This window comes from Mus musculus, chromosome 17, assembly GCF_000001635.26.
Source record: "Mus musculus strain C57BL/6J chromosome 17, GRCm38.p6 C57BL/6J".
Classification (NCBI taxonomy): domain Eukaryota; kingdom Metazoa; phylum Chordata; class Mammalia; order Rodentia; family Muridae; genus Mus; species Mus musculus.
In genome coordinates, this window is record NC_000083.6 from 13,801,343 (window position 1) to 13,814,043 (window position 12,701).

At 38.5% G+C, this 12,701-nt stretch overlaps 1 protein-coding gene across 26 annotated transcripts in view; it reads left to right on the forward strand.

Annotated features, from left to right (window-relative positions):
- Positions 1 to 12,701, forward strand: part of Afdn (afadin, adherens junction formation factor) — a 145,408-nt gene that overhangs the window by 40,952 nt on the left and 91,755 nt on the right. For 15 of the 26 annotated variants that reach the window (XR_385293.3, XR_001782046.2, XR_001782047.2 and 12 more), the window contains exons 2-5: positions 2,597 to 2,792; positions 5,935 to 6,050; positions 7,590 to 7,753; positions 9,068 to 9,228. Coding sequence is in view for 21 of the 26 variants with exons in the window: in XM_006523752.3 (XP_006523815.1) it covers positions 2,597 to 2,792; positions 5,935 to 6,050; positions 7,590 to 7,753; positions 9,068 to 9,228 (637 nt within the window). In the remaining 5 variants the exon portion in view is untranslated. The remainder of the gene's footprint in view (positions 1 to 2,596; positions 2,793 to 5,934; positions 6,051 to 7,589; positions 7,754 to 9,067; positions 9,229 to 12,701) is intronic. The other 11 variants (NR_151731.1, XM_006523753.3, XM_006523765.3 and 8 more) reach the window with 3 other exon arrangements.

The following is a 12,701-nucleotide window of genomic DNA, read 5'->3' on the forward strand; positions in this document are numbered from 1 at the left end:
CTTTTTCATCATTCATTTGTTTCTTTTGAGACTTTTCTTATTTCTAATGTAAGGCCAAAGAAAAATAATTCCTATTGTAATTCTATTTAGATGGCATAGCACTTTTGGAAGCAGGGGCAGAAGCTGAGTTTCTGTGGTTAGTGCATTTAACCACTCTGTTTTCCCCCACTTAATGCTGCTGCTGATAGAACTCAACTCTGAGATTGGTAATAACGTGTAAAATTCTTTTTTATTTATTTTTTATTTTTTTATTTTGTTTTTTTTCGAGACAGGGTTTCTCTGTATAGCCCTGTCTGTCTGACTGTCCTGGAACTCACTTTGAAGACCAGGCTGGCCTCGAACTCAGAAATCCACCTGCCTCTGCCTCCCAAGTGCTGGGATTAAAGGTGTGCACCACCACGCCCGGCTAAAATTCTTAATACTCAACATTTAGTAAGCCCTTTTTGTGTGTTAATTATAATAATCATTACAGTTTGTTACTATAAATTTAATTTTTAGGCTCAAGAATTGATTTTTATCACTTTTAGGTCTGATAAAATTTGGTAGACTTGGCAGCAGCTAGATTTAGGATTGGCTGAATCAGTGAACAGAATGTTAATCTTAAATATTAAGGGACTGTTCTGGTTATAAGTATATCTGGTTATTCTTGTGGAACATGAAACTAATACTTATGTAGTATTAATTGAAGTCATGTCCACGGTTTTTATAGGCTATTTTATTTCAGCTTGACAAGACCTTGAGAATTGTTTTATTACAAACATCAGTGGGAGTACAGGAGTGTGGCTTTGGGGTGAGGACACTAGTGTCCCCTCACTCCCTTGGGGTGTGGGTGTGGCTCTGGGTTAGGACACCAGTGTCCCCTCACTCTCCTAGGTTTGCTTCTTTCCCTTTTGACTGTGGCTTTTGGAAGGTCAGTGAGATTTACTCTTAAGTTTCCTTTGTGAAGGGTGGTGCCATACATTACAGTGCACTGTGAGGACAGTCTTATAAATTTGGGGTGAAAATATGACTCCCATTTAGAAACCTCACTTTATGTAGTTTTATTATTATTATTATTATTATTATTATTATTATTATTATTATTATTGCGTATATGTGTGTGTGTGTTGTCTCAGAAATCTGTAGGAAGGGACCAGAATCTGAAGTGGAAGATACTTAGATTTTGAGTCCAGTAGGTAGGGGGGGAGGGAAATTTTTTTTTTTTTTTTTGAGTCCAGTGGGCTAGTGGGTGAGGGGGGTCTGTAGTAGGGAAAAGAGCTGAGAGAGTACCATTTAGGAGTATTTAGTACAAAGGTTGGTATATATTATAACTTAATGTTAGAAATGCTCTTTTTTAGGTTCTGGTTCAGAGAATTATTCCACACGTTCTGACAGACATCCAGGATAATATACTAACACAGCAATATTTAAAAGTCATGTTAGCTATGTTCTGTTAATTGTTCCAAGCCAAAGAGGCAGTTGCTATAATTTCTGGAAGACCCAGACCATAATTCTAGCTAACATGACTCCACTTCCAAGCGCTAACTCCTTACACTTTATCAGCTCTCATACCATACCTTCTTTCCCTCAGGGTTAGTGTCTCCCACTGACACACTAGGAAGGTAACTTGATAGCCTAAGCCTGAACAAGCCCAGGAAAACACTAGGCTAGTAATACACTTGACTGTTTCACTTTTTGGCTTTAATTCCTATGACTATACACTTGTTAACTCCAGTTGCTTAACTCCATTCAGAGACTCCTTTTTTTGTTCATTAAATGAGTACTTAAAAAAAAACTTTAATAAATACAGAAAAGGTCATGGGTTGTGGAGAACTGGAGAGGCTTATTAGTCATTGAATGAGAATTTGACTTCTGAGAGGAGGAGAAATCCCCACAGCTCATGCAGGTTGGCATGTAAGGAAAGGGTATTTGGATTGAGCCTGACAACGTAGCTCCATACCTGCAGCATGCATGGTAGGAGAGAGCACAGTAGAAGTTGTCCTCTGATTTCAACTGGGGCACTGTGATGTGTGTGTGTGTGTGTGTGTGTGTGTGTGTGTGTGTGTGTGTGTGTGTGTATACACCACTCCCTTCAACAAATAACACAGATGAAAAAGACTTTGGTTTAACCCTAGTTGGTCTTTTCTTTAATAATTAAATACAAAGGGTGAGCAGAAGAAGAGAGCATAATGCTGATAGTACAGCTAAGACTTTTTCCCTGCCAGAACATGTGTGCAACCCACACTTAGAAATATTGCTCAGAATTTTGTTGGAAATTATTGGATGTATTAAGAAATTGAAGGAAGATCATAGTTGCATGAGCTTTATTCTGCCTTAGAGTTAGGAGGAACATGTGAAAGGAACACCTTGGGCTGGAATTCCACCGTGGGCTTTCTCCATAAGATTTTAATTATATCTAAAATATATTCATTTATTTAGTGTGATATTCCATATAGAAAATTAATTTAGAATGTCATTGATTTTAATTTGTGGCAGGATTGGGAGTTTCTAAGATGTTGATAGTAAACATTTGAAGAAAGCTGATAGACTTTTCATTTTTACTAAAAGATGAACATTTCAGAATAACTTCTAATAACATCATTTTGTTTTCTTCTAGGATTTGGAGTTTCATGGAGTCATGAGATTTTATTTTCAAGATAAAGCTGCTGGAAACTTTGCAACAAAATGTATTCGAGTCTCTAGCACAGCCACCACTCAAGATGTGATTGAAACACTGGCAGAGAAGTTCCGCCCTGACATGCGCATGCTCTCCTCTCCCAAGTACTCCCTCTATGAAGTGCATGTCAGTGGAGGTCAGTGAAGACTGTGTCCTGACCTGGGGTCAGCCGCTTGCTACTGCTCATCTCCTTTTCTTTCTTTCCTCCACCCAACAGTGATTGACAGGATGGCAAACTCTTCTAAGACTTGACGTGTCCAAGTTCTTGCACATAACATTTATTAGAAGTTAGGATGAATGCATTTTATATATAATTATTTCTTCAAAATAAGTATCATTAACTTATTATTTATTAAAATAAGTCACCCAACAGATCTGAGTGTCTTGTATATCAGTGGTATTGTATGCTTCTTGCTTTTGGAAGAAATCTTGGATGTAGGTAACACTGTCATGACTGCTCATAATTCAGATCTGTACAGATCAGGGTCAGGGATCTTACCATCATATTTCTGCATTCTGTTCACAGCGCATATATACATACATACATATATGTATATGTATGTATGTATGTATGAATATATGTATATGTGTGTATATATATATGTATATGTGTTCCTTGGGAACAACAGGACACCTCGAGGAAAATCTTAAAGATTTTATAATTTCTGCTTGTTTTTTTTTTAATTAGGTATTTATTTCATTTACATTTTCAATGCTATCCCAAAAGTCTCCTACACGGTCCCTCACCCACTCCCCCACCCACTCACTCCCACTTCTTGGCCCTGGTGTTCCCCTGTACTGAGGCATATAAAGTTTGCACGACCAATGGGCCTCTCTTTCCACTGATGGCTGATAAGGCCATCTTCTGATACATATGCAGCTAGAGACACGAGCTCTGGGGGGTACTGGTTAGTTCATATTGTTGTTCCACCTATAGGATTGCAGATCCCTTTAGCTCCTTGGTTACTTTCTCTAGCTCCTCCTAACATTAGCAATTGTGAGATTTTTACTGAGAGACATGAAGAAATTTTTATTCACTCTAGATAGAAAATCAATAACAGACCAAAGTACAGACACTATCAAAGTCCAATTTTGAACCAATGAATTTTATTGGGGTCATTTAGAGGGAGATGAGTGAGGGGTTACAGGCACAGAAATGACTCAAAGTCAGCTGCATCACAAAAAGCCTATTCCAGCATGGGTGACGGCTCTTGAAAGCTGGCCTGCAGCAGGACACATATCTGAGCAGATTGGAGGTTGTCCTTTCTAGTCAGCATGGCCGGTCTCTTCTTCAAGGTAGCTCAGCTGCTCAGAGCCTTAGCTCAGTTTGTCTGAGAGTGTTTAGCATAGCAGTCCTTACTGCTTACACATACTTGGGCAGGTATGGAGACCAGAGATTCTGATCAGCTTTAGGGACTTCCTGAAACTGTTGACTTGTTTGCTTCCTGAGCTTAAGGGGATTCCCTGTAGGATGGAATATTTGACATCCCTTTAGCAGATTCTGTGTCTTGAAGTGCTTTCCTCTAAGATGGAGATTTTCTGTCAGGAAATTGCTGTCTAACAGCAGTTAATGACTAAAATACTAAAAGTTGAGCTGACTAGAAATGCAGAAACATAAATATTTTATAGGTACATTTGAAAATGTGTAGTAACATATTAAAAAGTGTGAAGTACAACAAACGCTGCTAAAAGGATTATGACTTAACCCCAGTACCTCTTAAATGCCAGCTGTGAAGTTTTTAAAACAGTAGATTTTTCTTTATTTTTATGTACACAGCTTTCTTTGCACATTTGAAATAATACTGAAATGTTTTTGATGTAGAGGATTTTCAAGTGTTGTAATCACCTTTCTTTGGAACGTATAAAATGATCCATATTTATTACTTTATGGTTGTGAGCATATTCCCTGCTAAAATAATACCCAGACTAAAGTTAGTTGTAGAGAGTATTCCCAGTTTGGGATGATTTTCTTGGAGATGAATTCTTTTTTCCCATGCAAATCTCTGTTACTAGGTTTCAAAGAAAAGGAAGCTGCTGTTTGTGTCCTTTGGTTATTTGAATACCACCAATAAGGGATTTGGAATAATATGAAAGATGGGTTGCATGATTTTGAAAATTAAATGGTTTTGATTTTTCCAGAAATCTCTCCGCACCCTTCATGTACTCTTTTTGTCTTTCTCCTTGTTCTCCTTGTATCACACTGTGGCTGGAAGCCAGGGTCTCTTGCATACTAGGCAAGCTGCCTACTACCCAGCTATATCTCCAGCCAGATTACCCAGTGATCTGTTAATGGTGTATGTATCATTAGGCCAAAGAAATGCATAGACTTTCATTTATTATATAGATTCAGATATTGGTAAGTATTTAACAAAGGCTTGATCAGTTTTTGAAAAATAGTACAGTTAAATGAAAAGAAAACTACTCCTTTCATTCTTGATCACAAGTACTACTGATGAGCATTGTACCTCTTGAATGTAGTGAACTTCTCTGACACAGACTCTCTCTCTCATCCACATGATTCTAACAGGTTTGCATCAGACTGCTATAGACCAGGAGCCCACTTGGAGCCAGGGGTTCTTTAGTGTCTGGTCTGGCATTAAAGATAATCCTGCTCCAGTTGGACATAACAGAGCTCATCTGTAGCCAATTGTTGCTGGATGTCTCTCATGTCTTCTTTGTTCTCATGAGAATTCCAGGTCCAACCCTTGCTCCAGTCATCAGGGAAACTTTTACTTGATTGTCTGTCTGTCTCATATTATTGGGGGTAGGGAACACATGCCATGGTGTGTGTGTGTGAGGACAATTTCACTGAAAGGAAGGCTCAGTTATTTGAGACAGGTTGCCCTTTCAAGATAAGGAAAATCTGATTCATCAATGGATTGTATATACTATTAACATGATCTCATTTTCTAATTGTATGAGAGATAGATTGATATATAGAAACCTACATCTCTCTTGTTTTCTTAGATCTGAATAAAGGAAGTGTTGTTTCCTGATCAGTGTCTGGCACTGGGTCTATGGTGACAATCACACCCACTAGCAATAAAATGTCCATCTCACCTGGTCAGTGAATCAACCTGGTAGGACAGTAGCAACAAAGTTCTGAACTAACCAAAACTGATTGAAAGTGGTAACAATACATTGCAGTCTCTCAGCAGGTGTTTGAGGCACTAAAGTATTTTATTTGTATAGAGTTAAATGTATGTCATATGGCCAGTATTGTGCTCATGTCAGGAAATGACCACGGTTTGTTCTTCTTTCCATTTCATGTTTTGAAGAAGAAAGAAGATTGGACATTGATGAGAAACCTCTAGTTGTACAGTTGAATTGGAACAAAGATGATCGAGAGGGTCGATTCGTCCTTAAGAACGAGAATGACGCCATTCCTGCCAAGGTGGGAGCAGTCCCCATGTCTGTGCCAACTGCAGCTCAGGGCTTGGTCAGTGGAGTGGGCAAGACTTAGCCTCTGCCATAGGAGCCGCTTGTCTTCTCCTCTTCTGCAGTCCCTCGCCTCCTACCTAGCATGACCGTGAAAAGCAGTCTATTGGACCTGGTTCCTCCCTTATCTCACCTGGCCACCCAGTCACCCTTCCTCACTTTTCTAAAGAAGAGTTGTAGATGCTGTTGAGACAGAGCTGATGATGAGCTTGTTGTTTTCATCTTTCTTCCAAATTATAAAGTCACAATGGTTCCTATAGGAAATACAAGGGACAAAGGAAGTGTTGGGGACCTAGTTTCAGGTGCAACTTCCTAAGGCACATTTAAAGCATTTTCATATTACATGTTCAAGATTAGGAATCAGAAAACTTCCTTGGACTCTTTCCTTTCTTAGTGCTGTGGTAAGATGTCTGACAAAAGCAACTTGAGGAGACTTTGCTTTGTCTCACACTTGGATGGGGAAGTCCCTGAGGCAGGAGACAGCTGATCTGTCTTTTTACATTGATGTGACTTGAAAATATGTAGTCCTGTGCTAAACTGAGTGATGTCATATGCAATATTTTGATATTAACAAATGGCAGCAAATACAGAGGTTGAAAATATCTTCTAAATTTTACCCTTGTGAAATGCTGCTGCTGTATAGCAGTAAGGAGTTTCCTGTTGTCTTGTGTCCATGTGGTGTGCTACCCTGTATAGCTACACAGCTGTGTTCTTGTCCTTTCTTGTTCCTGGATTCTGGTGGCCAGCTGCACTGTGGCAACTGTATATAAAGTAGAAAGGGGCCATTGCTTTCCTATCCATGTTTATTCTTGGTTTCAGCTGGGGTTGCTCCCTTGTGTTCACTTATAACAAAGGAAGGTTTCCCCCTCCTCTATACCATAACTATTATTTTTCTTCTTTTTAAGCTACTTAAAAACAATGTAGCTTTATGTATTAATAGGCCAACTTTGTAGGTAGATTGAAATTCAAAGTAAAATAAGCAACTAATAAAAAAGATCTGGAAAATAAAGCAGACATTTTAACAAAAATAAATACAACATCGATTCATGAATTGCAGTTTTAGAAAAACACCTATTTATTCAGCAGACTCCTTGCCTCTATATCTTCATTGGATTCCCTTCTCTTAGTTACTTGATGCTAACTCTTTTTGACTTTCACTGAGTGAAATTCAGATTTTCTCATTTGTACTCTTTTTTTTTTCTTTTTTAAAAGTTGTACCCTATTTTCTATGCTGAATTTGGGTTTTTGTTTTTTGTTTTAAATTGAGGTGAAATTTACATGTGAGAAACATTCATGTTGTATGGGAGTTACAATGTGACTATCACCTTAGTCAAGGTGTGAAGTCGTTGCCGCCTTGAGCCCCTCCCCATCCCTCACTGTTTGAGGTTGCTTATTTGTTTGTCCATGGTTTGTGAGGTGAGGTGGCAGCAAAGCCTAAGGAACCTGGTGTGATGCCTGGCTGTGGTCAGTGTGCTGATAATATTGCTTTTACCAGAAGGCTCAGAGTAATGGACCTGAAAAGCAGGAGAAAGAAGGTGTTATTCAGAACTTCAAAAGAACTCTCTCAAAGAAAGAAAAGAAGGAAAAAAAGAAGAAAGAGAAGGAGGCATTGAGACAAGCCTCTGATAAGGAAGAAAGGCCTTCTCAAGGGGATGACAGGTAGGTCTTTCTGGAAGTATTTCTGTCACTCTGAGCTACAAACAAGCCAGGTGTCTAATACAGCAAACTTACCTCAGTTATTGGTAACTGGTGGCACAGTGACTGAGACTGTCATGTTAGGCTTGCTGTGGAACCTTGACGGGACATTGGAGGGCCTTGTTTAAACATGGCACCGTGCTCTTTTATATTAGCAGGTGCCTAATCTAGCAGGGAAGACCCTGCTCCCTCTAGGCAAACACTAGTTAACATTGTTTCCTGAGCAGACCACACTTAGATGTCTGTCTCTCTTCAGCTAGTCCTTTGAACTTACTTCTGTGGTTTTGCTCCCAGAGGCAATTGTGGTTGCATATTCAGTACATATAAACTGGTCAGAATTGGCAGGACTAGGGAGCAAAGCAGATTTTCCTTTTCAAATTAGATGCGCGTTGGACATTCACACTCTTTTGCAGCAGCCTCGTTGTGGATCACCCTGCTAGGAGGTGATGCCTATGATGCTTGCGAATAGCAGTAAGTGGGCTTATTTCATGTAATTATCTAAGAGACAGAACACACCTTAGAAAAGGACACATTTCAGCTCACACTGTGTGGCTTGGTTTATATTATTTGTTATAGAAAATGAGCTACTTAAGATGAATTATATCATTTTACCTGATAGCTTAAAGTGTAACTTCTTATTAAATAAATTATTTTATGATTACATGTTGATACCATTAAAATTTATTTAAGTATTTAGCTTTTTTCATCATACCTTATATTCAGTTTTCTGCCCATGACTTTTGTATTGTTGATTCCTTTGCAGAAACTGTTGGAGTCGTATCCCTATGAAAGTTTAACTTCAGGAAAGTAAATGTTGATAGATCTCTTAGGTGTTAAAAGCAATCATGCTATTTAATTTACATTTTTAAGGATTTACTATAATTTTAAGTAAGGGTCTTCAGTATGGCTTCTTGTATTTGGATGCTGTGCTGTAATATTGTTTGTTGTGTTGTAGCACAGCACTTCTAGAGACTGAACTGCACAATCCAGCTAGAAACTGAAATGCATGGCCCATATGTTTTGTTTTCTTTGCTTTGTTCATGAGCGCAAGACAGTTGAGATGTGTAATCCTAAAAGTTTAGATACAGATTTCTTAGTCTGTGCATTTATATTTGAGAGAAACTGTATTTTTAATCTCATGGTAATTTGCACATGGTAACTAGTATACAATAGACCTATTAGGGGACAGGTGTAGACAGATGACATTTGCAGTTGTGATATTTGTATTTCTAATAGGAAAAAAGTTTAAAATATTGTTGGTGGTCTTTTTCCTTGCAGTGAGAACTCACGACTGGCTGCTGAAGTTTACAAAGACATGCCTGAGACCAGCTTTACTAGGACCATTTCTAACCCTGAAGTTGTCATGAAACGGCGGCGGCAGCAAAAACTGGAGAAGAGAATGCAAGAGTTTCGGAGCTCAGATGGGCGGCCTGACTCAGGTAGAGAGCTGTTTTTCTGAATATTCACTGTAAAATGTATTTCACTATACTCTTTTATATATGTATTTCTTAAACTGAGAAGGTGGGTGAAGTAGCCTTTTAATAGCAAATATATCCATGTATGCCTTACATAGAATCTTTTCACTTAGAGTTCACATTAGTCAAATAGACTCACCAATGAGGCTCTTCTCTCCCACGGTCTTGAACCCAGAAAATGCTAAATATATACAAAAGACAAGAGAAAGATAACTACCACAATTTTGAAAATTATTAGCTCATATTCTTCTCTTTTTCACTATGCATTGCCCTCTCAGTCCCAAACTACTAATATTTTGAAGCATTGCAAATTTACTAGTTCATCTGTAAGCATTTTAGTGCATTTTCATGAAGGGCAAAGATTCATAGTAAAACAAACTCCAGGATCATCATCACATATAAAACACCTGACAGCTGCTCTTTTAGCCATGCACTTACTCATTGTTTAAACTTTGATTGCTTTTGATATTCTTTTCTTCACACACACACGGTCAAGATTGAGTCATAGATTTAAGTCTCATTCTAGAGTTCCCTTTAGTTTCTTTCTTTCTTTCTTTCTTTCTTTCTTTCTTTCTTTCTTTCTTTCTTTCTTTCTTTCTTTCTTTTTTTTTTTTTTTTTTTTGTTGGTTTGCCCTTTAAAACTTAGGTGTGTTGGTTGGCTTTTGTTAACTTGACACAAACCTGGAGTTATCTGGGAAGAGGAAATCTTAATAGAGAATTGACTCTGTAAGATTGGCCTGTTGGTTAGTCTGTTGGGTATTGTCTTGTTTAATGATTGATGTGGGAGGGCCCAGCCTGCTGTGGGTGGTGTCACTCCTGGGTGGTAGTCCTGGGTTGTATAGAAAGTAGGCTGAGCAAAACCATAAGAAGTAAGCCCATAAGCAGTGTTCCTCCATAGTCTCTGGTTTGCTTCCAGGTTCCCGCTCTGACTTCCCTTCAATAGTTGATTGACCACTGTTCAGCTGACATTGGTCTTCATTGCAACAATAGAGACCCTAAGACATTAGGTTATTTGTCTTCTAGAATCTGGTGACTTCCTTTGGGGTTCATTACTTTTTTCCCGTCTATTTTCTGTTTCCTTGATTAGGGTGTAGATGCAGGTGCACATGAAGCTATTGATGTGGCAGGGATATTTACTTTAGTGTCCTCTAAAGTTGACCAGTGATTATTAAAACTTTCTCAAACTCGTGGGTTTAAGACTTGCCAGCACTTTTCAGCCCATTGGAGCTGTTTCCTTTCTGGTTTTGGTAGTCACAACTGGAGCCAGGTGGTGCCCCTGTGGTCTCAGCTGGCTTTGTTTCATGGGGAAACAGGTATCTACTCCTTTGCCTAGGAGATACTTCTCAAGTAGTACTGCTTTCTTTAAACCAGTATGACTTTAGAGAGCCTGAATGTCCTCTGCAATTACATTTTTACTTTCTAATGATCTTAATAAATAATAATAGTGTCAAAATAAAAATAAAGATTTGTGTTCAAGTGTGGTGACGCCTTCCTTTGATCCCAGCAGAGGCACGTGGATCTCTGTGAGGTCAAGACCAGTTGGGTCTGCAGGACAAGTTCAAGGCCAGTCAGAGCTATGTAGTAAGACCCCCTCTCCCCTTTTGTTTTTTATTATTAGCAATATGATTCTTAAAAATTTTTAAGAGTTTTATGAAATTGTGTGTGTATGTATATGTTTACTTTCAATACATAAGTCACAATTGTTGTTTTACCACATATTTAATTCCTATTTATGGCAACATTCTATGTTGATTTATATTTAAGTTTTATATTCTTTAGAGTTTGCCACTTTACAGATGAAGTACATTTAAAGGAGTTTGGCTTCTGTTGCTGTACAAGGCAATTCAGACTGCACAGAGCACAGGGCTTTCCGGCTCTGTTTCCTCCATAGTACCTGACAGTTGTTTTGTGTCTGTAAGAAGTAGGTATGATAAAGAGAGCTGAAATAGTTATTAGCAATCCTGTTTGAACTATATATTGGTTCTGCGTATTATTTGTTAACTGTTTGATAAAACTCTGACTTATAACTAACTGGAAATTGTGTTCAGCAGAGAAAATACATGTTATAAAGCAGGAATTTATCATGAGGTAGTTTCACTTCTTAAAAAGTTATAGGGTAACCATTTTGAGTTTCAGAAAGAAATAATTGTATTAAAGCTATATTGTTACTCTCACCTTACCCCCAAAAGTTTAGTCTAATGTCCTAATGTCATCACCTCTATTTCTCTTACAACATCACTTTCAGATGCTTGGTACTTGGGAACCACAGTGCTCTCTTTGGAATTCTAGGAGACTAGCTTACTTGATAATGAAAAGATTCTGATGTTAGGATGTACAGAATTTCTTTATGGACTTTTTAAAAAAACACAAAACAAAAAGCAAAAGCTTATGTTGAGAAAACTCACTTTATTATAGACCTTTTCTCTCAAATCCAAGTCTGAGTGAAAGGATTATACTACTTATCCAGGTTATTGTTAAAGTAGTCATCTAATGTGTTCTGTGTTCTGTTTTGTCATCAGTCTTGTTTAAGGAGTAGGCTCCATGGACTGTCCTACATTGCAGGGTCACCTGCTTCTGCCCCATGACTATATAGTATACTTGATTGCAAAGTTTCACTAGCTGTTGGTGGGAAGTAGGCCTCTTATTGCCTCAGCACTGTATACTTGATCCAGCCTTCAATGCTGTGCTGGTTTGAAGAGGTGTGGGTCTCATAGGTTCATGTGTTAGAATGGATGGCCATAGGGAGTGGCACTGTTAGGAGTTGTGTCATTCTGGAGGTGGGCTTTGAGAGCTCAGATATATGCTCAAGCTCCTCCCAGTGTGGTATATAGTTCCCTTCTGCCTGTGATTCAAGATGTAGACTAGAACTCTCAGCTCCTTCTCCAGCCCCATGCTATCTGTATGCTGCCATGCTTCCCACCATGATGGTAATGGACTTAAACATCTGAACTATAAGCCAGCCTCAGTTAAATGTTTTCCTTTGTAAGAGGAAAGGAAAACTTCTTGATCATAGTATCTATTCACAGCAGTAATAACTGAGTCTCAATTGTATACTTTATAGGAATGTAGTATTGATGATTGTAAAAGAAAATGAAAAACCAAAAACTACAAGCCAGGTATGGGAGTGTGTACCTATAAGCCTAGTACTATCACATTTACTCCCACATTGCTGTGATAAAATACCTTGATAGAAGCAACTTAAGGAAAAATGAATTTATTTTAACCTACAGTTCCAAAGGTATACAGTCTATCATGGTGAGGAACATGTGGCAGTAGTCAAGATAGTGTGAACAGAGGCCTGACTGGTCCTGTTGCATCTGCACAGGGAAGCAAAGAATGAACAGAAAGGGGCGGGGGGGGGGGAAATATGCGTGTATGTGTGGCTCTAAAGCCTCAATGCTCTATCCAGTGAGCAGTTTCCTCCGGTGAGAGTCTAC